The sequence below is a fragment of the Cynocephalus volans genome, chromosome 3 (genome assembly GCF_027409185.1).
Source record: "Cynocephalus volans isolate mCynVol1 chromosome 3, mCynVol1.pri, whole genome shotgun sequence".
Classification (NCBI taxonomy): Eukaryota; Metazoa; Chordata; class Mammalia; order Dermoptera; family Cynocephalidae; genus Cynocephalus; species Cynocephalus volans.
The window spans coordinates 138,888,304-138,916,061 of record NC_084462.1 but is presented as its reverse complement, the minus strand read 5'-3'; the positions used below and the strand labels follow the sequence as shown (position 1 = coordinate 138,916,061).

The 27,758-nt window shown below is 39.7% G+C and overlaps 1 protein-coding gene across 1 annotated transcript in view; it reads right to left on the bottom strand.

The window, feature by feature from the left end:
* Positions 1–3,616, bottom strand: part of PELI2 (pellino E3 ubiquitin protein ligase family member 2) — a 178,503-nt gene extending 174,887 nt beyond the window's left edge. Inside the window, exon 1 of the mRNA XM_063091699.1 lies at positions 3,323–3,616. Coding sequence (XP_062947769.1) covers positions 3,323–3,399 — 77 coding nt within the window. The 5' untranslated portion in view covers positions 3,400–3,616. The remainder of the gene's footprint in view (positions 1–3,322) is intronic.
* Between the last annotated feature and the right edge of the window lie 24,142 nt (positions 3,617–27,758).

The window sequence follows — 27,758 nt, the reverse complement described above, 5'->3', positions numbered from 1 at the left end:
GACTTAAATCCTGATCCCCTAACTGTAAATTCATGCTCTTCCCAGTACACTGAACTGCCTCTCAAATCCTGAGACACTTCCTCAACTTTAAAGTGTTAGCCACATTTTAAATCAATAGCAAAAAATGCCCAATGGTTAGACCAGTCATTTTCTCTACGTTCAATTAAGTAATGGGCACAAAAAGAGTTCTGGCTATGATACATTAACTGGTTGGGATCATGAAATAAATTCCACTAATATGCTCAGAAAATGATGACCTCACTAAAATCCTAACTATGTGGCATTCTCTTAATACAGATGATCCTCAACTTATGACGGGGGTTATGTCTCAATAAACCCATCAAACCCATAATAAGTTGAAAATATCGTAGGTCAAAAATGCATTTAATACACCTAACCTACCAAACATCATAGTTTAGCCTAGTCTACCTTAAATGTGCTCAGAACACTTACACATGCCTACAGTTGGGCCAAATCATTTAACACAAAGCCTCTTCTATAATAAAGTGTTGAATATCTCATGTAATTTACTGAATACTATGCTAAAAGTGAAAAACAGAATGATTGTATGGGTGCGAGAAATAGTTTCTACTAAACGTGTACTGCTTTCATGCCACCGTAAAGTCGAAAAATCGAAGTGGACCATTGTAATTTGGGGACCATCTGTATTGCGCAACACGTGAAAAGATGCAAAGGTATCTGTATGTGCATACAGACATCTACGCATCAGCTCTTCAGTCTCCTCTCCAGGATTCCATAGTAACTTTTTACTATGAAATTCAGAAGACAGCAAAAAGGACAGTCACACAACAACAAAAACCGTATTTTTTAAGCAAAAGCTTCTATAAATATCAAACATTGGGCATTCTTAACCCTCAAGAATAATCTTATTAATAAGAAAAATCTACTAGAAATCCTCTATTTTCCAATATGTATATGCTAGAGAACTAGACATGCAAAGCTGATATTAATTTTTATGTAAATGTTATTGATGTTTTAAGAGGGAGGGCACTGTCTCAAGTCTTAAGGGTGGGATACAAATTAATAAGGGTCTCTCCTAAAATCTACCTACCTCCTCACTATTTTACCTGCACTTTGATGTGTTCAATTTGCTAAAGTAAGAAACCTACTCTCAAAAAAAGAAAAACACCACAATTCAAGTGTTCAAAACCCAGACTAGTGTCCTCTACTCACATTTCACTTCCTCAGAGAGACCTCCCCTGACCTCTAGCTGAAGAAAGCAATACCCACCTTAAGCAGCACTAAGTTAACCCACTTCTGTTTAGAACTTGGCAACACCTGAAATCGTCATGTATTATTTGTTTACAAGTTTCTTTCTGTTTATGCCTGTCACTCCACACTAAAATGAAAATTCCTTGTTCACTGCTGGATCCACAATGCTTAAACAGTGTTGGCACACAATAGGTGCACAAGTAACTGTTGAGTGTCTGATCCTAACTATTGAGTAAGTGCCCCATGCCATACTTAGCGTCTCCTGGAATAGCATTAGTCAAGGGCAGAGCACATGCAACTGGCAATGTATTTACTCAGCCTACTTTGGAGTAAGCCTAGGATGCTCAGACAATCCAGGGTATAAATCCTTTTCATGGGTTCAGAATTCCCTGCACTTCCAGCTATGAACATATAACCTCTCTAGGTCCACTCGCACTGTTTTTCAGAAACATCTCAACAATGATTTCCTCAAAAGGAAATAATGAAATAAAGTTCTGGCATAAGTTAATCTTCCATGTCAAATTCACAGTGTTAAACATTCTTTGAAGTCAGCCACACAAAACCAAACTCCACAAAATTAGTTTGGGCTGAAGTTACATAAGAAAGGCTAAACTGTGGCTTTTCTCCTGCCATTTCTTCCTCCTTCCAGTGAACCTTAACATTTGTCTTGTAAGTGCAATTAAGATGCAGGCGAAAAAAATGCTTATCTGTAAACAGCTTCAAAATAGGTAATGAGATTTCCTATACTGTCCCATTTAATACTCTAGCAACAAAGTTATACCATGTCTAGCAGTTTCTCTTAAAAACTCCTCTCTTTAAAATTATTTTTCAGTCGGCAATTACTTCAAGGTACTCAGTTATCAAAACACGTTTTTCAAAGTTCCCTGGGTCTTTTCATACCCATGACTCCTCACTGTGTGCTAAGCCTACCTATCAGCACCAAGGATGTTCTGAATACAGGTCTTTCAACAGACAAGAACAAAAGCGCGGGTTCCCAGGACCGACGCATCCAAAGAGAAAAATAATGCTTTCTCCTCCAAATACTAAACGCACGTTGCTCCTTCTCCCGAGTTTCCTGCACTTTTCTCCTCCCCCTCCGTCCCCTTTCACTGCCCACTCTATCCTGCTTTAATCCTGCGAAGTCTCTCTCCCGGCTTATTAAGGGTAAACAATAGAAATGTCACAAGGAAACTCAGGAAGTAGATGAAGTCTCTAATTGCTGCCGCTTAACGATTGTAGATAATTACTATCTTCAAAATGTGGTTTTCACCAGCGGAGAGGGAGCCGAGGCAGGCGAGACTGGCGAGCTCCTCGCCGCAGCCCTGCTGCCAGGAAGGCATCTGCGAGGCCGGGGACGGGGGTACAGACAGGATGCGGCCCCGCGCGCCGGTGGCCGGGCCAGGCGCAGCCACGTCCTTGCCCCTCCCCTCCAGGGCACTCCCGGCGGGGAGAAGCCGAGGGCCAGCAGGCCAGCCTGGGTCACAGACAGTTCAGTACCCTCGGGCTGAGGCTGCCCGCGGCGGTCACCCTAATAATGCGCACAGTGCAGCCCGCAGACGCCCACCCGCTGATCCCACTGCCCACAGCGCCGCGCTCCGACTTCAGGGGCCCCGGGCCCACGGTCCGCGGGGAAAAGAGGGCCCCCGGGAGCCGGGACCGGCTGGCCTCAGCTTCGGGAATCGACCCCGCAAGATTCCCGCGACGGCGGCGCCTCACCGAGGGTCCCTGCCCGCCTTCCCCGGCCCGGACGCAGCGCGCGGGGAGGTCGAGCCCCTGCCCCGCGGTACGGCCGAGGACCCAGTCCCCGAGCGCTGCGCCCCGCGCGGTCGGCCCCGCTCCGCCACTTTCTCCGCCGCGTTCCCGCGCGGTGGGACCGCAGCCTGGCGCCCGTTGCAGCGCTCGGCGCGCGCGCTGATGGAGGACGTCCTGCCCCGCGCGCCTGCCGTCCCGGCCCTCTCAGTCGCTCCCGCCGCCCCGAGAGCCCCGGCGGTCCCCAGAGAGCGCCCGAGTCGCCCGGCTGGTCCAGCTCGAGGATGCGGGCGCTCGCCGCCCGCCCAGCTGCCCGGGGCCGGAGATTCCCCAGACTCACCCCAGTACCACCAGCTCCCCGTATTTCACCGGCTCTTTATTGGGGGCGCAGTGCTCCTCCTGGCCGGGCGAAAACATGGAGCCCCGCTCGGCCGCTGCCGCCGCCGCCTCCGCCGCGATCCCCGCCGAGTCCGCGCCGCCGCTACAATCCCATCCCGAGAAGGGGGTGAGCGCGCCGGGGAACGGCACGGCGGCGAAGGGGGCGCGGGACGGCCAGTCCCGCGGCTGCTCCGTGGTGACTGCGCGGCTGCCCCGCCTGGCTCCTCCGAGCTCCACGCGCCGCGGCCGCCCCGGCCCAGACCCGTCAACAAATGGGACCGAACAGCAGAGGGACCTGCTCGCGCCGAGCACCGCCGCCGCCGCCGCCGCCGAAGCCCCGCGGGAGGGAGGGAGGGAGCATGAGAGCGGGGGAGGGGCGGGGGCAGGGGCAGGAGCGGGGGAGGGGCGGGGGCAGGAGCGCGTAGCCGCCCCCGCCGGCGCGAGGGCAGGTGGGAGACGCCCCGCCCTTCTCGGAGAGCGCCTCCGCCCCCGGCGCGCGGGTCGCCCCCTCCCCCGCGCGTGGGGCCGCCCGCGCCCACTCCCCGCCCCCCTCGGGCCCCGAGGCAGATCGGCCCCCGTGTTATGTAAACATAGAGTAAAAGGGAAAGGAAGTTCTTAAAGGAGCAGCTCTATTATTTTTCATCCTCGCTTCCTTCCCCAAACTTAAAGCGCCGGGTCTTCAGCCCTCGCCTCCGAGTTCCTTGGCAGCTGAAGGCTGCGCGGGACATCCCCGAGAGCGCAGCGGTCGAGGTTCCCAAATTCAGTTATTTGCAAATAAAGAACTTCCTTTCTGGGTGTAAGCATTTGCCTTCTCGGTGTCAGTGTCTCGCGGCGTACTTCTGGAGGTGTCGCACACACGCACGTGGGTGCCTCCTCTTCCAAAACCAAGTCTTTCGAAGCTTGAAGACTTCTAGGAAATTGGAGGGCTTTGCTAATTGGTGCCGGATTAAAGGGAGTTTTGAAGGTACTTGAAGCACCCCACTATCGTCCAGGATGCAGCTACCCCGTTTGGTCGTCAGCAGAGCTCCACATGACTTTTAAAAAAAATTTTTTTTAATGTCGTTTTTTAATTCATGCTTTATCTACTTTGCCCATGACTTCTTTCAATCCCCTGAGGAATTTAAGAGGAAATTACCTGGGTGGATTTTTTTTTAGTGAATATAAATGTTTCTTTATTGTCATGATTTAATCAATGCACTATGTTTGCTTTTTATGCTTTTTAAAATAGTAGTTAAAATAGGCTTTAAAATACTGTAGATTGTAATCGTTTTACTGACTGCTGTTTTTCATCATACGGGATTTTATTGTTTTAACATATATTAAGCACTCATGTTAGAAATTCTACCTATTATTGCCAGTCACTGACTCTCAAGCCTGTTAAATATTTAAAAAATAAATACTGCAAAAGCTATCCCATGTAAAAACAGTAACTGGTTGGCTATGACACTAAATAAAGGGATAGAAAAAAAATTGCATCTGTAACCTTCTATTCTGATGTTCAGCACCGTTTGTGTAACATTCTCTCACAGGTTATTACTGTAGTGACGTGATGCTTCCGGGAATTTTACTTTAGTTAATAACTGATTTTTTTAAATTGAGGCTTTAGAAAAAATTATTCCAAACTAACCAAAGCAACACTATTGGCAAACCAAAAATAAATTTTATTAAACAGCTAATTTTAGCTAATTATAGAAATTCTGTATTTCAACTGAACATAGCTATTCTGCATGTTTCACGTATTCTCTGTATTTTTTATGTTATAAAAACATCTGTTACAGTTTTAACCAACAATTCTTCACTAAAGGGTTGAATTTTTTCTCCTCACCAGTGTCAGTGTGAATTTCTGTCTGAATTTCTGCTTGATTAATGTTGTCTTCATCTACTCTATGCTCCTGCTCACCATTTAGATGGGTGACTATCAAAGATCTATCAGAATCACGCTGCAGTTGTGCAGTCCCCATTGTTATATAGTACCTGGCTCTGTCATCCTAACTTCTCTAGGTCTATTCTATTGCTGCTCCTGCTCTCTAGGCTACAGTTACCCCCTTCCTCCTTCTCTCTTGGCATGCTGTGCTTTTGTGCATTACATTACACTGTTCTGGCTCCATTTCCTCCTTGCTGTGCTCTGCATCTGCTCCTAGGAAGATGAAAGCAAATATTTATTAACCTCCTACGAAGTTCCAAACACTAGGCTGAGAGTTTCCTACAGAATGTCCCAATCCTTGAAGGCCCTCCATTCTAGCTATCTGCCCATAGCACCCTGACTTCCAGAAGGGCATCTCTCTCTTTCTACTCTCCCAGCATGTATCTGAGGATGTTTATAGTGCTTAATTAGTTCTTAATTATCAGAGTTAGTTATTGGAAGTGTAGCTTTGAGTGAGTTTTTGTTTCAGTGAAGGCTTTTAATCCTAGGCAGCTCAGGGGCTAGTACATCGGCTTTTTGACTTGCTCTGAGCCCTGAAAGCTTTCAGCTGGTAAGAGCAATTCTATTAATCAGGGTCAGGACTACATACAGGGGCCAGGCATGGAAATCCAAACGAACAAATGGGCAGAGTGAGGATTGCGGCATACTGGTGGGCCTGTGCTATCTAAAGCGTGTATCTGGCACTCTTTCTTAGCTGATTGTTGCCATGTGACAATGACAGTTCACTCTTTCTAGATTTAATTTTTTTAAAGCTCCAAGTCCCAATTATGCCAGATCGCCCAATTTTTAACTGTCACTCATTTAAGATTTTTTTTTTTCTTTAAACACAGCATGGGCACACTGGAAAGGTCTATTTTCTAGACTGCATCCAAATTTGCTCTCTGATTTCAAGGAAACATATGAGTAAAGGTAAAAGAACACTTCTCAGATGGGATCAAATGGCAGGGCTGGGAGGGTGGTAAAGTGGTAATGAGGTTAGGCGTAAAGGGGGAAGTAAACTTGATTTTCTCAAAGTTGGTGGCTTGTGTCCCTAAAGAAGCCAGTTTGCATATTTCTCTGCCCATTCCTTATCAGAGTTATCTGCTCACAATCTATAAACGAATTAGAACATGACTCCCACCATCCACAGCTGACATTAGGAATCTGATTGCAGCATGAATTTATCCCATCTTGAATGTAATTGCCTTAGTTACTGGCTCCAGGCTGGGGGGACAATCTGGCTGTGCCATCTGCCAACCCACTGAAATCCAGGGTGGGTTTGGCTGACCTGGCTGCCAGGGCAGACCCTTTCCAGCCCCCCTTGCTTGCCATTCCATTTATGCTGTTCAAGACCACTCTCCTGAAGAGGATGACCAACCCACAGCATCCCAGAGGGAACTGATGCTATTTCTTGGGCCACTAGAGGCCATATGTTTTCTATACAAATAAATAATGTAAGGCTTTCTCTTTATTTCTCCCCATTATGTCTACCTCTTTCACATTAGAGTCAAAAGATTTAGAGGAAAAGTTTATATTTGTTTTAACCATACCTTAAATAAAATCAGTCAAATACCCTCCAGTATTTTTAAATTTTTGGTCACTCTACATTCTACCTTTACATGTATGTTTACAAAGACTAGAGAGTAAGCAGACACTTTCAAAAAAATATTTTGGGACAAACTGATCAAGACAATATACTTTTCACGGAAACTCAGACTACATTTGATTTTTAAACTATATCTTTTGGTTGTTTCTGCTTGAGAGAGTAATATGAGGTCTTTGTCAAAAATTTAAAAAGCATGAAAAAAAAGGACTTTTTAAAAAAATCTTGTCTTAAATCATCCATGATCTCATTACCCAGAAACAACCCTATTTATCATATTTATGTATTTTCTTCACCTTTTTAAAAAAATTTTTTGACATGGTGGTGATAATACTGTTTATAATCATCCTTTATAAAGTTTGTTACCTTGCCTTTTTTCACTTAATAGTGAGCAGTTTTCTTGTCACTAAAACTTCATAAACATTTTTGTTCTTTCATCATGAGTATTAACATTTATTAACCATTCTCTTATGGAAGATTTGGAAGATTTCTAATTTTTGCTTTTATAAATAATAAACATATTTACATTTGTCACTACTTTATGAAAATCGCTTTCTACAAGTAAAAATATTACATCGAAGGGTATAAACATTTTTAAGACTCTTTGATGAGTATTTCCAAAGCAATTTTTCAAAACAGTTGTGCCTGCCATTTATACTTAAGCAGTAAATGTGAGCCGGCCTCAGGGAACTCTCATTGGCATAAAAATCCTTACTAATTTGACAGGTGATAATTTTTTATTTGCATTTCTGTGATTATTATTGTGAGATGCATTCACTTTTTTTATTGTGGTTAAAAAAAAGAAAAAAACACATAAGATGAGATCTACCCTTTTAACAGATTTTAAAGTGCACAGTACAGCCTTGTTTATTATAAGCACAACGTTCTACAGCGCATCTCTAGAACTTTTTCATCTTGTATGACTGAATTTTTATACCCATTAACAGCAACTCCTCATTTCTCCCTCCCCTCAGTCCCTGGCAACCACCATTCTACTTTCTGCTTTGGTGAGTTTGATAATTTTAGACACCTCATATAAGTGAATCATGCAGTATTTATTCTCTTAACTAGTTTATTTTATATAATGTCCTCAAGATTCATCTATGTTATAGCATATGACAAAATATCTTTCTGATTTGTGACTAAATGTTCTGTTGTATGTATATACCATACTTTCTCTATCTATTAATCTGTAGAGGAATGTTTAGGTTGGCTACTGTAAATAATCCTGCAATGAATATGGGAGTACAAAGATCTCTTTGAGATCCTGATTGCAATTCTTTGGGGTAAATACCCAAAAGTGGGATTGCTGGATCATATGGTAATTCTACTTTTAAGTTTTTGAGAAACTTCCATACTGTTCTACATAAGAGTGCACCATTTTGCATTTTCGACAACAATGCCCAAGGGTTCCAATTTCTCCACATCCTCATTAACATTTGTTATTTTCTGTTTTGCTTTATTTTGGAGGTTTTTGTTTGTTTGTTTTTTTAAATAATGACAATCCTAACAGGTGGGAGGTGATATATCATTGTGGTTTTGATTTGCGTTTTCCTGATGATTAGTGATTTTTATATATCTGTTGACAACTTGTATGTCTTCTTTGGAGAAATGTCTATACAAGTCCTTTGCCCATTTGTTAATCAGATTATTTGTGTTTTTGTTTATTCATTTGTTTGTTTTGCTATTGAGTTGTAGGATTTCCTTATATATTTTTGGTATTAACCCATTATCAGATATATAGTTTGCAAATATTTTCTCTCATTCCATAGGTTGTCTTTTCCCTCTGTTGCTTGTTTCCTTTTTTGTGCAGAAGCTTTTTCATTTTATTTAATCCCATCTGCTTATTTTTGCTTTTGTTGCCATATCCAAGAAATCATTGTCAAAACCAATGTTGTAAGCTTTCCCCCTGTGTTTTCTTCTCAGAGTTGTATGTTTCAGGTCTTCTATTTAAGTCTTTAATCCATTTTGAGTTGGTTGTTTTAGATGGCGTAAGATAAGGGTACAATTTCATTCTTTTGTATGTGGATAACCAGTTGTCCCAACCCATTTTTTGAAGAGACTGTTCTTTTCTCATGTGTATTTTTGGCACTCTTGTCGAAAATCAGTTGACCATATATGCATGGTTTTATTTCTGGGCTCTCTATTGTGTTCCATTGGTCTGCATGTCTGTCTTCATGCCAATACCATACTTTCTTGATTACTATAGCTTTAAATGTATTTTGAGATCGGGAAGTATGAGACCTCCAGCTTTGCTCTTCTTTCTCAAGATTGTTTTGGCTATTCAGGGTCCTTTGTGGTTCCATATGAATTCCTTATTTTTTTTCTATTTCTGTAAAAAATGCCATTGAGATTTTGATAGGGATTGTATTGAATCTGTAGCTTTGGATAGTATGGACATTTTAACAATACTGAATCTTCCAATCCATGAACACAAGATGTCTTTCCATTTATTTGGGTTTCTTTAATTTTTTTCAGCAATGCTTCATAGTTTTCAGTGTATAAATCTTTCACCTCTTTAAGTTTCTTCCTAAGTATTTTATTCTTTTTGATGCTATTATAAATGGAATTTTCTTATTTTCCTTTTTGGATTGTTTGTTGTTAATGTATAAAAATGCCTCTGATTTTTGTACGATTATTGTATCCTGAAATTTTATTAAACTCACTTATTAGTTGTAACGGGGATTTTTTTGTGGAGTCTTTAGGGTTTACTATGCATAAGATAATGTTACCTGTGAACAAAGATAATGTTACTTTTGAGTACCCTCATATGTTAGATAAAAGTAGCAAGAGTGGGCATCCTTGCATTATTCCTGATCTTAGAGGAAAAGCCTTCAGTTTTTCATCGTTGAATATCTTAGCTGTGAGCTTTTCATATATGGCCTTTAATATGTTGAGGTAGTTTCCTTTTATTCCTAGTTTGTTTGTTGAGTGTTTTTATCTATATTCACCAGGGATATTGGTCTGTAGTTTTCTGTTTTTGTAGTGTGTTTTTATGGCTTTGGTATCAGAGTAACACAGGCCTCATAAAATGAGTTTGGAAATATTTCCTCCTCTTCAATCTTTTAGAAGTATTTGAGGAGGATTGGCATTAATTCTTTAAAAGTTTGGTAGAATTAATCTGTGAAGCCATCTGGTCCTGGACTTTTCTTTGTTAAGAGGTTTTTGATTACCAATTCAATCTCCTTACTAGTTATAGATCTGTTCAGATTTTCTATTTCTTCATGATTCAGTCTTCGTAGGTTATATGTTTCTACAAATTAATCTATTTATTTCTGTGGCACTAGTTTTAATGTTTTGTCTTTCATTTCAGATTTTATTTATTTGAATCTTCTCTTTTTTCTTAGCTATTGTAGCTAAAATGTGAATTTTGTTGACCTCAAATTACCAACTTTTCGTTTCGTTCTCTACTTTGTATATTTCTACTCTAATTTTATTATTTTCTTCTTCCTACTCTGCTAACTTTGGGCTTAGTTTGTTCTTTTTCTAGTTCCTTCTCATATAGAGTCAGGTTTCTTGTTTGAGATTCTTCTTCTTTTATAATGTAGGCAATTATCGCTGTAAATTTTCTTGCTGCATCTGATACGTTTGGGTATGTTGGGTTTTATTTTTGTTTGTCTCAAAATATTTTCTAATTTCCTTTTTGATTTCTTCTTGACTCATTAATTGTTCAAGAACATGCTGCTTAATTTCCACATATTTGTGAATTTTTCAGTTTTCCTTCTGCCATTGATTTCTAGTTTTATCCCACTGTGGTCAAAAAGATAATTGGTATTATTTCAATATTCTTAAATTTGTTAAGACTTGTTTTGTGAACTAACATGTAATTTATCCTGGAGAATGTTCTTTGTGCACTCAAGTATTCTGCTGCTGTTGGGTGGATTCATGCACTTTTTTATTGGTCAATAAATAAGGGTCATATTGAGCTCATAGTCAATAAAATCTTAAATTTTTGTCAGGTGAATTGCTTTTAAGCAGGATTCACCTCACCAGGACTTGTGCAACTGAATTGCTGAATCTAAATGAAATATCAAATATTTATTTTTGTTCTATTTTCAATTTGTTAGTTTCACCCAATCCAATGAATTTTTTTTTCTCATTCTTTTAAAGAGATTTAAATTATTGCAGCAGATACTATATACAGGTGGAAAGCAAATACTAAAGAGTGAAAAATGTCTTAAATCCACTTTCGTGCTACAATTCTCCTCCCGGATGGAAACCACTGTTATCAATTTCTTGTGTATTTTTCCAGCAATATTTCCTGGGTACGACTGTGTAAGTAATATTTAACAAAATATACAGATATGGCAGCACACTACATATACCACTCTGTACCTATCTTTTTTTACATGACAAGGAGACCAAGAAAAGCCTCTTCAAGGACGTCTTTGAGCAGATGAATGATAAAACAGAGTGACTTGTGCAAGATCTGGGGGGGGGAAATGATGTCCCATACCAAAGGTATGACAAGTGCAAATGCTCTTAGGTGAGAATGAACTTGGCATATATTAATAATAGAAAGAAATCCATGTTTCTGGAGTTTATTCAATGAGGAGGAAAGAGGTATAAAATAAAGCTGGAGATGTAGGTATGAGCTAGATCATACGGGGCCTTCAGGGTAATGATGTGAAAATTCGATTTTCTTCTCTTTGATATTGGAAATCACTGAAGAGTTGGGTATCATTGTTGAAACAATAAAAAATAAAATCATCTAACAATTTTGTCTACAAAGATATCATGAGAGGCCATAAAATGCTTTGCTAAAATCAAAATACACATTTTAGAAGCTACATAATAAATGATTTTTTAACAAAGAAATTCATTTTTATGTTCCTAGCACAAGGCCAGAAGAACTGCAAACAAAGAAACAAACTTGTAAAAATGAGGTAGTGCTGGAAGAGGGCCTCCCTGTTTTGATTCACCACTGAGACAAGGACTCAAGGAAAGAGGTTAAACTCAGGCATGAGAAGGGCATCTGACTAGAGTACAGAGAGGCCTGTTTTAGGAGTCAGAGACCTCAGTTCTATATCATTTAATTTTCTTATGCCTGCCTCAGTTACCCCATCTGTGAAACAGGAACGATAATTTTCTGCCTATGTATCTCACAAGGTTTTTGAGAAAATCAAATGATATAATGCACTTGACAGTTAAGTAGATATGAAAAAACACAAAGTGGATGTTTTTCCTATACTCTTACTCAGCAACAGTCACAATGGAAGACAGATCTCTGACTTCTGTGACCAAATGTGTGTGGGTTTTCTCCCCACCAGCAAACAAGCAACCATTTCCTCAGTGGACGCTAGCTAGGTATTCTCTAATTCAATTCTGATACTATCTTCCTAGAGATAGCATCACATCCCACAGGTTGGGGGCTCAGTCCCCAAGACTCCCCCCACACACTTCTGATGCCAATCACAAATTACAGGTTGTTTTACCTGTGCTTGTGGCACTCAGGCTAATGTTAGAATCCTGCCGACTTTGCCAATTGTAGAACTCTTAATTCTGTTCGTGACGCCAATTGTCTAACTACACAACCATACTAGTTGTCGGGCTCTTTTACCTGCCCGTAATCCCACATTGATTGGGCCAATTGTAGAGCTAGGGCTGGGTCTGGAGCTCACAGACCCCTCAAGCCTGTTGTCCAGACTGGGTCACAAACCCTTCACATGCCAGGCTGGGTCACCAGATCCCACATATGCCAGGCTGGGTCACCAGACCCCTTACACACAGGTCTATGAGCTAGATAACCAGCAAACAGGTCCTCGGAAGCCGAAGGTTGGAAAGCACGGCTGCGCAGAAGGGCATCTGCTTGAGGCAATTGCCAGCCAAGGTGGCAGGCGCTGGGCATGCGCATCAACTCCACCCACACACACACACACAAAATTTGTTTGCTGAACCACCCCCAACCAGCCCTGAGGCAAGGGGAAGCCTGATTAAATTATTCTGTTTTCCCAACAGTGCTTCTGACCAACTGGCTATAAACTGGGGTTTCTGTGACCCCATCCCTGGATTCAATTAATTTGCTGAGTGGCTCACAGAACTCAGGGAAACACTTAAATACAATTACCTGTTTATTGTAAAGGATATCACAAAGGATACAGTTGAAGAGATGCATAGGGCTAGGTGTGAGAGAAGGGGCATGTAACTTCCATGCCATCCCCAGGTGTGCCACCCTCCAGGAACCTCCATGTATTCAACTATCCAGAAGCTTTCTGAATCCTGTGCTCTTGGGTTTCTATGGAAGCTTCATTACATAGGTATGATTAATTAAATCACTGGCCATTGGTGATCAACTTAACCTTCAGCCCCTCTCCCCTTCCTGGAGGTTGGAGGGTGGGACTAAGAGTCTCCTGTGACCAGCTTTCATCCTGAAGCTATCTAGGGGCCTCCAGCCATCAGTCAAATTATTAGCATACAAAAAGCACTTTGGAGATTCTGAGGAGTTTAGGAGTTGTATGTCAGGAGACAGGGACAGAGACCTAATATATATTTTCACAATATCACACTTGTATACTGCAAAGTATTAAAACATATATAGTATTATCATTTTTGAATAAAACTACAGGAAGAATATTGGGAAGGGAGGCTGTGAAAATTGTGAAAATATTAAATAATGACACACCAGTAAATACTTGTTAAGTGCAGCCCTGTAATAATAAACCAATTTGATAAATATTTATTTAGTGTCTATTATGTTGAAGGCTCAGTGATAGATACAGCAAGTGATACAGCTGCCAGCAAGTGATACAGCTGCAAGCAAGACAGCAGAAAACCAGGGGTCCTTGGGGCTCACACTTTGGAGGTAATATTCTGACCCCAGAATAGGGAGCAGTGCAAAACTAGTCCATGGGGAGGGTGTGGACTCTGGCTGGCATCCACTGGATGCACTTATTTTATCCTTACCTTTTCACAGTATTTTATTTCAGCCAATTTTAATAATTCAGCTATTATTATTGCACATATGAAGTGACCGGACATGTTTATCTGCAAAATCAACATGTGAAACAGAGTGACCTAATCTCTATTACCGTGTGCTAGTTCATATAAAAAATCCAAGGGCACATTGACACTCACACAGCTCAGCACAAATGGAACTGACCCCCACAGTCAGCAGTGAAAATAGGAACGAGCTCCAGATAAAGGTAGAAGTTATATATTCCCCTAAGAAAAATAACAAGACGAAATTACATTTTTCATTCCTTTTGAAAGTGCTTAAACCAAGGTTGAAGCTTAATCACAGTAATGGGAGAATTAAACACTTCAAGACCCATAAAATCAAAACTGTTAATTCACAAAATATCCACCTGCCTGGTAAAGTTAAGTTCCTATTAACCTTTCCCCTTACTTGGTCACTGATCAATTATAGGAGGGGTGTTTCCCTTCTTGTTGTGTGTTCAGTTCTTGTGTTATGGTTGGCAAAGTCAGTATGCCAGAAAGATCTGCTGTTGAGCAAAAGCGAGCCACAAATACACAACAGGGAGGTAAATAATCTTAACTGGGCTCCATGACTTAACATTGGAAGAGACTCATTTATGAGAGGAAAAAAGTCAAATTTATTTCCTCTGTGAAATGATGAACATTTTATTAAATGTTAAACATTTTAACTATGTTCTCTTCTATGTCCAGACTATCAGATGCTAAAAAAAAAGGGGGGAAAAAAAATCCTAAAAATCGAATCCCTTGCCCTCTCCCTTTTCCTCTAGGTATTTTATTTTATTTTATTGATTATGCTTATTCATGGAGCACAAAGTTGACCAGGATCACCTGTGCCCAAGATGTGATGATCGGATCAATACCATCAGCATGCCCATTACCACAAATTGCAATTATTCTCTGAGTATTTTAAAATTCATAATCTTTCCGGCATTTATCATGAACTTGTCATATGTTTGGTACTATACATCATATTCAGAGAGAAAGTTCTCACACTATAATCTTTATAATAAAGTCATATGGATATTAAGTTGAAATGTCTATGGCTCTAAGCATTTTATTTCACAATTAGAGATTTTTATTAAGCAACTTTTGAGGATATGATTGTATCAGTTAACTATTACTGCAAAACACCTCAAACTTAGTGGCATAAAATAAAAATTATTTATTTGTTCCTGAGTCTGTATGTTGGTAATTTGGGCTCAGCTCAGCTGTGGTTCTGCTCCATGTGCTTTTGGCTGGCTCACTCAGGCATTTGCAGCGAGTTGGTCAGTCGGCTGGGGGCTGGATGGTGCCAGATACCCTCACTCACATGTGGGGGTCTCAGCTAGGTTGGCTGGAACAGCTCAGATACTGGGCTTCTCTCTCTCCCCCAGTGTAGTCTCTCTTTCCACATGACATTTCAGCCTCAAGGGAAGCTAGCTGAGCTCGGTCACAAGGCAGCAGTTTTCCAAAAGGATAAGATATAAAGTTGAAAGTTCAAGGCTGAGGTGCTATAGAGGTGGGATATTGGTACCTATAAGGGGGGTTCAAAATAAAAATCCAAAACTTGTGATTTTGGCTTTGAGTCAGGACAATAGGCAAAGGTCAGAAGAACAGAGGAAGCTATGAGTGGAGGCTGGAATAGCATTGAGGAGACTGCTCTTTGAGGATGGAAAAAAGACAAACTGTGTTATTTAGTGACAGGAACAATTTGCAGAACTGTTGCCCAAGGTAACTTGGAAGATTAAAAAAAAAATTGTGCCTAATGAACTTGTGGATCTGGCCAAGGTGATTTCCAGACAGAATGTTGAAAGTATCAGTTGGCTTCTTTTAGCTGCATATGATTAGTTACAGAAAGATAAACTAAAGAGAGCTTATTCCATTTTTTAGAAAAATTTATGGGCAACGTAAGAGGCTAGACTTTCTCAGTTAGAAAGTAAAAGTGTTTCTCATCCTTAGTCTCTCCAGGTGGACAAAATTCTCAAAGTAAGATATTACAGAGTAAAAGTCAAATAAATAGTGTGGCTATCAAATTCTTTGATGTGATCTCCAAAAGACTTAAGGTGGTGCCTAGCAAAACTTCTCAGCTTGATGAAACAGCTTCTAAGAATCTTAAGGGCCATCCCTACAATAGCATCTCTTGCATCTCAAAGAAGAGATAGTCTATCTCAAAAAGAATTACATATGTGTTTTTTAGGGCATGGGGTAAACCCCAATAAAATGTATATAAACCCACACAGTTTTTTGAAAAACTTCATTGAGGTATAATTAAAGTACAATCACACTAAATTGCACATACTCGAAGTGTACAACTTGATCCATTTTGACATATATGTACACCCATGCTATCACTGCACTCGAGATAAACAGTTTCATCACCCCTATAAGTTTTCTCTTCCCTTCCTTCCATCCCATCCCCAGGCAAATGCTCATATTATTTCTGTCACAAAAGACTAGTTTTCACTTATGAGAATCTTCTACAAGTTGAATAAGACAGTATGTACTCCTTTTTGCCTGTATTCTTTCACTCAGTATAATGATTTTGAAATCCATCCATATTGTTATGTGTATCGATAGTTTGTTCTTTTTTATTACCAAGTCGTTTCCCACTATACAGATGTACCATAATTTGTCTATCCATTCACCTCTTGATGGATATTTGTGTTGTTTTCAGATTGGATTTGGGGTTTGTTTGTGGTTTTTTTCGGCTGTTACCAATAAAGCTGCTATGAACATATGACCATTAACGTTTGAATCTTTGTACATAAATCTTTATGTGAACATACACTTTTACTTCTCTTTGATAAATACCTAGGATTAAAATGGTTAGATCGTATGGTAGATATTTGGTTAACTTTTTTAAAAACTATCAAATTCTTACCTGCAGTGATTGAAAGATCCAGTTGTCTCACATCCTCACCAACACTTTGTATGGTCAGTTTTTAAAAAAAATTTTATTCATTCTAGTGGGTGTGTAGCTGTGTCTCATAGTAGTTTTCATCAGCATTTTTCTGATGATTAATTATGTGAAACATCTTTTCATTCACCATCTATATATTCTTTGGAGAAGTATCTTTTCAAATCTTTTACCCATTTTTAATGTATTTTTCTTATTGAGTTGTAAGAATTTTTTTATATATTCTGGATCCAAGGCCTTTGTGTAATATATGTTTATGTTTAGTGAATATTTTCTCTCAGTCTGTGGCTTGCATTTTCATTTTCTCATAGTGTGTTTTTCAAAAAGCAAAAGTTTTTAATTTTAATGAAATCTAATTTATCAATGTTTTCTTTCATTGTTTATACTTTTTGTATTCTATCTAAGAAACTTTTGCCTATCTAAAGGACTTGAATATTTTCTCCCTGGTTTCTTTCTAGAAATTTTATAATTTTAGTTTTCACATTTATGTCTATGATCCATTTCAAGTTAATTTTTATACATGGTGTGAGGTAAGGGTTGTTCTTTCCTTCCATTCAGATATCCAATTGATCTGGCATCTTTTGTTGAAAAGACTTTTCCCATTTTTTTGACATCTTTGTCAAAAAATCAGTTATCCATATATGCATGAGTCTCTCTAGACTCTCTTCTTCCATTGACCTATATGTCTGTCTTTTTGCCAATACCAACCTGCCTTGATTAAGATAGCTTGATAGTAAGTATGAAATCAGGTAGGGTAAATTCTCCAAGTTTGTTCTCCTTTTCAAAAATTGCTTTTGTTATTTTAGTTCTTTTGTATTTCCATATAAATTTTAGAATCAACTTGTTAATTTCTACAAAACATTCTGCTGAAATATTGATTGGTATCGTGCTGAATCTATAGTTCAATATGGGAAACCTTGCCGACTTAACAATATTAAATTTTGCAATCTATGAGTATAATTTTTTCCTGTGTATTGAGCTTTATTTCTCTCAGCAATGTTTGGTAGTTTTCAGTTACTTGGATTTTTAAAAAATGTATTCCTAGGTATTGTATGGGTCTGTTTTTTAGTACAAGTGTTAAAAGGATTTTTAAAAATCTGCTAGTACATGAAAATGGAATTGATTTTTTAAATATTTTGTTGTATCCTGTGAACTTGCTACATTTATTTATCAGTTCTAATAGTTGTTTTATAGCTGCTCTGCGTTTTCTATGTGAACAATATTATCTGCCATGGGGACAATTTTCCTTGTTCCTTTCTGGTCTTTATGCCTCTTTTCTTTTTTCCCTCTTGCCTTATTAAAATGGCTATGACACCCAGAAAAATGTGGAATAGAAATGGTGAAAGCAGGCATCCTTCCCTTGTTCCCAATCTCAATGGGAAAAATTGAGTCTTTTACCATTAAAGATCATGTTAGCAGTTTTGTAGATGCTGTTTATCAGTTTGAAGAAGTTTCCTGTTCTTCCTAGCTTGTTGAGAGGTTTTTTTAAAAAATAATTAATGGGTATGATATTGAATTTTGTCAAATTGCTGCATCTATTGAGATGATTTTATTATTTTTCTTTTTTATTCTATCAATATGCATAATTACACTGATTTTTCAAATGTTAAATCAATTTTGCATGTATGTATGGAATAAACCCTAGTAAGTCAATAAACAATGTATGATTGTTTTAATGTATATTGTTGAATGTAATCTGCTAATATTTTGTTAAGGATCTTTTCAACTATATTCATAAGGAATATTAGTCTGTAATTTTCTTTTGGGAATGTCTCTATCAGGCCTCTTATTAGGTTATGTCGTTCTCATACAACAAGTAGGGCAATGATCCCACCTCTATTTTTTGAAAAAGTTGGTGTGAAATTGGTGCTATTTCTTCCCTAAACATCGGATGGAATTCACTGGTGAAACTATCTGTGCATGAATTTGTCTTTTGATGAAGGCTTTTGATAACAAATTCAATGCTTCTTGTTTGATATAGACCTATCCAGATTTTCTATTTCTTCCCATGTCAATTTTGTTAAATTGTGCTTTTAAATTGTCCATTTCATCAATGTATTAGTCAGAGTTCTCCAGAGAGACCAAATCAATAGGATATGTTATAAATATATGAGAGGGAATTTATTAGGGGGATTAGCTCACATGACTGTGAAGAAAAGTCCCACAGTAGGCGGTCTGTAAACTGGATACCAGTAGTGTGGCTTAGTCCAAGTCCAAAGGCCTCAAAAACAGAGAAGCTGATGGTGTCCTTGGTGTGAGTCCTGGAACCCGGAAGCTGAAGAGTCTCAAGCTCTGATGTCCACAGACAGGAGAGAAGTATGTATCCCAGCTCCAGCAGTTAGAGAGAAAGCTTCACCTTTTTTCTTGTCTTTCAGTCTCTCCAAGACCCCAGCAGATTGGATGATTCTCACACACATTGAAGGTGGGTCTTCCCCACCTAGTCCACTCAGGTTCTCATGCTAATCTCTGCTGGAAATACCCTCATGGACAAACCTAAAAAGATAGTTTTACCAGGTTTCTCAGCATTCCTTAATCTAATGAAGATGACACCTAGAATTAACCTTCGCAATCAAAGTTATCAAATTTGCTGGCACGATGTTATTCATAGTATTCTCTTATTATCCTTTTGATGTCTGTAGGGCTTGCAGTGATAACCCCTTTTTCTTTTCTGATACTGGTGATTTGTTCTCTCTCTTTTCTCCTTGATAAGTCTAGATAGGGGGTTATCAATGTCGTTGGCCTTTAGACCAACTGATTTTAGACCTTCTTTTCTAATACATTTAAAGATGTAAATTTCCCTGTAGGCACTGCTTTAGCTGCATCACCCAAATTCTTATATATTATATTTGTGTTGTTCCATTTAAAATATCTTCTAATTTTCCTTGTGATTTTGTCTTTGACTCATGAATTATTTAGAAATGCTTTTTTATTTTTTAAATATTTGGGGGTTTCCTTGATATCTTATTTACTGACATCTAATTGAGTTCTGTTGTAGTTTTAGAAAATGCTGTATTATTTTGTTCCTTTGAAATATATTGAGACTCTTTTTAAGGCCCTTCATATGTTCTATCTTGGAAAATGTATCACATGCACTTGGAAAGAATGTATTCTGATGTTATGGGGTGTAGTGTTCCATAAACGTTAATTAGATTTTGGTGACTGATAATGTCATTTTTATTAATTTTTTGCCAGATGACTGCAACTGCATTTAACACCCAGGCAAGATCAGCAGAACCCAGCTGATTTCAGCACTGTTCGTTGATCTACAGAATTGTTGTTTTAATACACTAAGTTTTGGGAAGGTTTGTAACCCAGCAATAGATTGAGAAAGATAAACTATACTATCCTTCTATTTAATATAGTCCTATGTAAAGGTCATTGGTTGCATATATTAGAAACCCATCTAACCTATCTTAAATACAGATGGGAAATTTATAACAACGTTATGTGGATAGTTTATGGGAAACAAGGGTAGGCAGTGCAGTTGGGCCTCATCAGGAATAGATCCAGAAAATAGAAAATCTGATCAGGAACCAAGGCAGCTAATCTCTGTCTGTTTTTCCTCTGGGGCTGACTGCATGAATTCTGTTTGTTTCTATCTTTTGCTTCCCTCTGTGTGTTCACTGTCATCTTCTTCTCTCTAAGTCACCTTTATCTGTTTCTCAACTCACCTTATAGCTCCAAGTTTACATGTCCTTAGCTCATGTGACTAGTAAAAATTGCTTTGCCCCTCTCAATCCCAATTCCTGGAATTTGACCACTCCTGGTCTCATCAGTTAGTGTTAAGAGTCACGGCCATGAAGTTCAAACACAGCTTCTGTGGGAGCGCTTTTTAGAGAAGACAGTGTGGGCTTGGAAAACATCTCCAAATCGTCTACTACAACTATAATTTCAATGAAGAGAAAGCAGGAAATTTGGGGTATAAACAAAATGCTGAGGTATAGAGTTATATTTAGTATTATGTGTGGGATAAAGATCGGTAAGAAGAGCATTATCTCAAGTAAGAAAAGAATGATGAAAGGTTAGATCATTGAAAGGACTGAAATATAGGATGAATAATTCAAATTTGAAGGAGAGAGATCTTGTTGAAGATTTTGAGGCAGGAGGTGATGAAGTCGAAAAAGCAGAAGCAAAATTGACAGCTATTCATTTAAAGTAAAGACTCTGTGAGTGTTTACCGTGTGCCAGGCCCCATGCTGAGCCCTGGCATTACTTTAATAGTACGTTCTAGAGCATCTGAAGAGTACATGCTGCCTGGAGGGCTGCCAAGGGATTCTACTCCTGCATGTTAGTGAGAGGGAATGATACATTATTGCAGAGAGACTGACAACAAAGTCAGAACAGCACAGTGAGCTAAAAAAAAAAAAAAAAAAAAGAAGGCAAATCAGAGAGGAACATCAACTTTAGTTTGAAATTTCTCTTTTCATTCTTTAGTTTTCTCCACCTATAATTGAGAGTAAAGTATAGGTAGCGTTATACTTCCCTCACAGAAGCATGAGAAATGCAGAGTGAGGTTTTATTGTTGAGTGTTAAAAAATAGAACCCTGTCAAACGGGAACTTGCGTTCCTTGTAACTTTGCAGCTGATCACCATATGGCCTTCGACAAGTCTATCTCTCTATGCCTCACTCTTGAAGTGCAGTAGATAATAATAATAACATCAATAATACTGACTGAATGTTTATTATGTACCGTGCACTATTGTACAGACTTCACACAAATAACACATTTAATCTTCACAATAACTGAATGACATAGGCATTATCATCGTCCCTATTATATAGGTGAAGAAACTGAGGCATAGAGCATTTAAGTGCCTTTCTCAAGGTTACACAGCTAGTCAGTGGTGGAGCTGGGCTTTAAACCCAAAATACCTGGTTCCAGAATCCATGCCTTTTAACAGTATGCTATGGTGCCTCAATTACATTTTTAAATTTTGTTTTATACCTATTGGCAACATTACCTGAATTTCCTTTTATATGTCTATCATGGTCAGCATTTTTTGTCATACATATACTTCTAGCATAGAGGACCATCTAACTAACCAGATCTACCTCCCTGCTCCCAAATAGCTAAAAGCTCAGGACCAAAGATGCCTATTCACAAGCAACTGTAAGGGGGAATCATATTCTGTGCTAGTCAGCCCTCCAGTCAGAGCTTCAAGCTCTTGACGCTAGCTGAGGCACACAGTGTTCTCCCCGAGCGTACGAGAGACAAAGCCGATTCTCTCCTGCTGGAAGCCGGTGATTAGCAGCCCAATCTCTGCTTGCTGCTCTGCTGCCTCAGCACCACACACACACCACACCACACACACACACACACACAAACACACACGCACGCACGCATGCACACACGCACACACACGCACTCTCCACCCAGACTGGGAGAGCCAGTCTCCTTACTGTCACAGAGGGACTGGCACATCCACCTTCTCCCCTTCCCCACCAGATCACTTCCACACTAGCTGCCAGAGTGATTCTACTATACACAGGGTGACCAAAAACCCTCCTCAACTTCACTGCCCTCCTGGCTCATTACACTGAGGACAAGAGTTCACAGCCTTGCCAAGGAGACACCCTGTTCACGGACTGGAAAGACATCCCAATCACCCCCTAGTCTGTTCTCAATAGACACTGGGTGGTCTAGTCACCCACAAGCAGCACAGGTTTGTCATCCCTCTGTTCGTGAGTGTGTCCTCTGTAAGTGAGTCCTTGGCCAGCTGCTAAGTCTGCCTACATCAGCATGGGTGAGGGACAGATATAACCTGTTGCTCCAGGAGAGCAGGCCAATATGCAAATGCTTTGCACCTCTGCTAACTCCAAATTTGCTCAAATTTCATTATTGAAAGGATCCATGTCAGTCTCCTGAATATCAAATTATCAAGTTCCATTGCCTAATGTAAGTTGTCAGCCCTTAGCCTTTTTTCATGAACCCTGGGTAAGATAATGTTGACGTTAGGCCTTCTGAATGACAGGAAACCGAGAGCCACTCATAATATTCCAGGAAAAGGGAAGATTTGCTCATCTCCACCTGGACTAAAAAAGAAACTGGGGTGGCTCTAGGGACCTGTGGGCTGTCCATCTCTCCGAAGATGCTTGATTTCTAATGTGTTGGTGGTTTTCTCTCTCTCTATGCGGGAGGATTCCTCGGTTGACTCATATTTTCTTCCCTCTTTGGCTTTTGCAGAGCACGTTGGAAATCAAATCCCTCTATTAGTAATGATTCAGCTTCTGCTCCCAATAATACTTCCTGAATTCCTTCTCTTGGCATTTCTTAGTTCACATTCCTGAGAGAAGGAATCTGACTGGCTCAGCACATTTTTTGAACATCAGGTCATAGATTGTAGGCCAGCCTTGGGCTGAGTTGTCTCTCCTGGTCCAATTGGCTGTGGTGGTGAAGAAGAGTTAAATGGTGTAAAATGTGGCTGACAATGGTGTACTCTCTCTCTCACTAGAAGCTACTGTGGGCTGGCAGGTTCCATAAACATGCCTACAATAGGTGGGATATTTGGGGCAGAACTGAAGCAAGACCTTGATATGTATACAATTAAATGAAATTAAAATGGGACTATGTAAAAACTTTAAAACATTCACATTTATAGTCATTTCTAGTCAATTTTTCATTTCAATCTTTAAGGTATAAGATGGCCCATATTTTTCAAAATTAATTCTTTATTGGGTTTATGTATTATTTTGGAAGAAAGCAGAGTTTTAAGTAAGTAAATTATCAAAAAAATGGCTTGAGACTACTTATAATCTCTTTCAACTTCTTAAGTTTCAAAAGTATCCCCAGCTTTTCCGATCTTTTCCCTGGAGTTTTGTTTCCACTCTCTCCAACCTCACTTTAATTTAGGCCAAATAATTATTACAGATGAAACTACCAGAAGCAACAAGAAATTTTCAAAGGATTTATTCTTGTTGTTTGGCTTCTAACATAGGACCTCCAAGGTCAGAGTTCATAAAATTATCCTCTAAAGATAATTTTGGGGAGGGAAACAGCAGATTTAGAGATAAAGATGTGTTTTAGCAATAAAAAGTGAGGTAGTATTAGGTACAAAGAAAGAGAGTAACTTTTATCTTTTTTTTTTTTAAAGGTGACCAGTAAGGGGATCTTAACCCTTGATGTGGTGTTGTCAGCACCACGCTCACCCAGTGAGCAAACGGGCCATCCTTATACAGGATCCGAACCTGTGGCCTTGGTGTTATCAGCACCACACTCTCCCGAGTGAGCCACAGGCCGGACCAACTTTTATCATTTTTATTATAAAAATTCTCATAGCAGTTTATCTAATCAAAAGTATTCCCTTCTTCCAAAGACAGATTTCCATGGGAATTTTGGAAGATTCTCTTTCCAGATATGTCCATCATTTCCTCCTGCCTACACCGCCTTCTTGGAGAACTTTACCTGCTAAGAACCCTGAGGGATGCGACTCGCCCCCTCGATAACTGGACAAAGAGTGGGCATGTGATTTCATCTGGGCCATTCAAATCCTCTCTCCCAGAAATTTTGGAAATTGAAACACATGGACTGAGTCAGTTGACATTTTAGGCTTAAGAGCCGTAAGGTTAATAGAATGAGTGTTAGAATTGGCTTTATTGCATATTAAAGTAAAATGTAGCTGAAGTTATGGGGACACAAACCCTAAAAGACCTGTAGAAGAAGCTTGTTTCCACGTGGAAGATGGAGCTGATATACAAAGAGAAGTAAAGATAATACACTGAGAAAGACCAGAAATTACTTGCCTAAAGATGCTTGAGTTCCCACAGGTCCTCAGCTGTATCATTAGATTTGTAGGATTCCTTCAGATCCTTAAAATAAATTCCTCTTTACTTCAACTAGCTTGAGTGTTTCTTTCTCTTGTAATGAGGTTAAGATAATCCTATTTCTTATGTGCCTATTTTCAATCTGGGTGAAGACTGAATTTAGTAGTGCCTCAAAAGACAGAAAGGGATGTCCTCCACTCCTTCCAATGCTCTCTGAAGAAAACTGAGGGCAAACATCAAAGCATGCATATCTTAAGTATGTACAAAGAACAGCAGTTTCTTCCAGAATGGGATTTGATGAGTTACTTCTGTTTTTCGTAATAAAGCTTTTCCTAGTAAGATGGATGGTTCAATCATTACAATCACTCAGCAAATTATATTGAGTGTCCACTATATGAACTACTTGCTGTGAACAGTTCTGGAGCCCTCAAGGAGATTGGGTGAGTCATAAGTACAGTCTCCAGTAGGACAGTAAGTAAATCACAGCTATATATAATATATTTTAGCTCACCAAATGTTAAGGATCATTTCAAATGGAAAGTGCTGGCTTGGAGAGGTGGGGAGTTGGAGCCACACTTAAAAAATCCAGCCCTTTCTGTCTTGAATTTCTCTGACAAAGGATTCTAAGTTTAAACAGAGTCCTGTGAGCAAGTTTCTGAGACCATTCTGAAGTAAGCAGACATCTATTAACAACTTACTATGTGTTAGGCATTGAACATACAATAAGATGAAAAGGGCTTGGCTCCTTGTCAAGGAGCTTTTTACTAGAAAGGGAACTAAGATGAACACATCCAAATGTCTTTTATATCCTGATAAGCAATATCACTCCCTCATTAGCTTCCTGTTTGTATCAATGCCTGAATATTATATTGGTGGATTCTGTAGCTATCTTAGACCTTGTGACTCTCCCTGATCTCTAAATTCTATCCCATTAAGAACAGATATGATTCCAAACAATGCCATTGAAACTTGATAAGAGTATTAATAACTGAAAACTCTCAGCTTGCTTTGTGGACAAAGTCTAGGAAAGTCCACTGAGTCTAAGCCCTGGAAAGCACAGTGTCAGACTGTAAGCAATGGTATATTTGGTGCCATTTTTGTTGTTGAAGAAAAGGGCAAGCAGTACAACTCTCTGAATCCACAGGTCGTGAGTGAGTTAACACATCAGTTGTCAGCACAGGAAGCAAGTCAAAAGAGAGCTATCTGGCACAGGAACTGAAGCTGTCAGTCACATTAATGGAATAAAGAAGAGTATACAACTGTCTTTGGATTCCCAACTCAAATTGCCCTTATTTTCCATGGTAGTTCAAGGAACTTTCTTAGAATCAGTTAAAGACCTCAGCACAGCTGGGGTTAGAGATTTAGAGGGAGAAGCACAAGATCAGAAAATATTTAGAAAGCATGTTATAGATGCGCAATGCTGCCTAAATGCTTCATAATCGTAATGCTGTGGTTGAGTGTCTATCACATTATAACTGAAGACTGAGCAAAACACAGACCTTTTCAGAGCAGTTACTGCTTGCTTAATGGTCTGACAGAGCAGAGGATAAGATCCTGAAAATGTCAGATGTTCAATAAGTCATATTCTTAGAAAGAGGAAACAAATCTTTCCACAATTCAATCTTATTACCTAAGATAGAAATCATAGTTCATGTCCAGCAGGAATTTACAAAGACAAACACAAATGTTGCAATGTTAGTCCCCAAAGCTCCATAATCAAACCAAGAGATTTTAGCTGCTCTGAATTGTTCAGTTACGTCTCCCAAATGCCATGCTATCAAGAAGCAAAAGACTCTGTAGTGAATTACCTTTGCTAGAATTCGAATGAACCCTGGCACAAAAACCCTGGAGAGGAGGTAGACTGCAGCTGTGGAAAGATGGAAAGAACAGGTAAATTGAAGTCAAATGGATCTGGCTTAGAATCTCAGGGCCACCATTTGCCGTCTCTATGACTTTGGGCAAGCTAATTAACAACTCTGAACCTCAATTCTTTCTTCTGTGAAATGGCAGTAATGAAACCTACCTCATAGGGTTATTGTGAGAATTAAGAGAGGGAATACGCAGAGCATCGTACCTGGCATGTGCTTGGCAATCAATAAAGATCACTCCCTCTTCCCTAGTATGGCCTAGAAATAAATGTCACTTCAGAGCTTGCTTTTCATTATACTATACCTGTTTTGTCCATGGGATTGGAGAGGCAATATGTGGAATGGTTAAAGCACACAGCAAATGGAGCTGAATTCCCTGGGCTGGTTTTATTGCTTTCTGGCTGTGTGACTTTGGGCCAGTTACTTGGCTTCTTTGTATGTCAGTTTCCATAGAGGATGACCTGAATCAACACAGGCAGACCACCTGGAACAGTGTCAGCACACTTAGTGAGCACTGTAAGATTTAGTTACTGTCTTTATTACCATTGCTGTTACCTATACCCTGGGTAAAATATATACGCCATCAAGGAGCTTTTTCAGTTAGGTTTCTCCCATCAGTTGTCAATTCATGACTTGGTAATGAACACCTTTAACCACTTTGGCATTTTTCCGTCCCTTCTTATGGCAGATCATATTTTTGCAAAGATGACTGCAACAATAACTCCATTTCACATGCTCTTCTGCAATGTTACCTGTCTCTTCTTCATCAACAGGTGCTGTCGCACTGCCCTTGAATCTGGGTGGGCTTTTGACTGCTTTGGCCAAGAGAGTGTGGTGGAACTGACGCCATGGGTCACAACAGGTGAGATGGTTTCTACCTTGACTACCGGAACACCTGCACACCTACATTGGAGCCCTCAGGCCACCGTGCTTGTGAGGAAGCTCAGACCCCTGGACAGGCCACAGGTAGGGGCTCTGGTCAGCAGTCCTATTCTACAAGTCACCTTAGACCAGGTGCCAGATATGAGAATGAAGCAGCCTCCAGAGGATTCCAGCCCCCAGCCCTTGAATCTTCCCCAACTTTAGAGCCTTCCCAGCCAAGGTCTCAGACATTATGGAGGAGAATCAACATGTCCCTTTTGTGCCCTGTCCAAGTTCCTGACCCATGGAATCTATGAGCATATTAAAGTGGGTGTTGTTTTAAGCTGCTATATTTGGGGGATAGTCTGTTATCTAGCAGAAGTAACTGGAACACTTTCTTTCAAGGAGAAAGTTCCCTTATTTTAAATTTTCCCAGGGTTAACGTGAAAAAAATTATTTTTTTGGTGAATAGAAAATATGGCCCTCTTTATCATTATTCATGGAAGTAACTTGAAAAATACACATTTTAAATTATATTTTTCTTTTATGAGTTGATGCACAGGACCTGG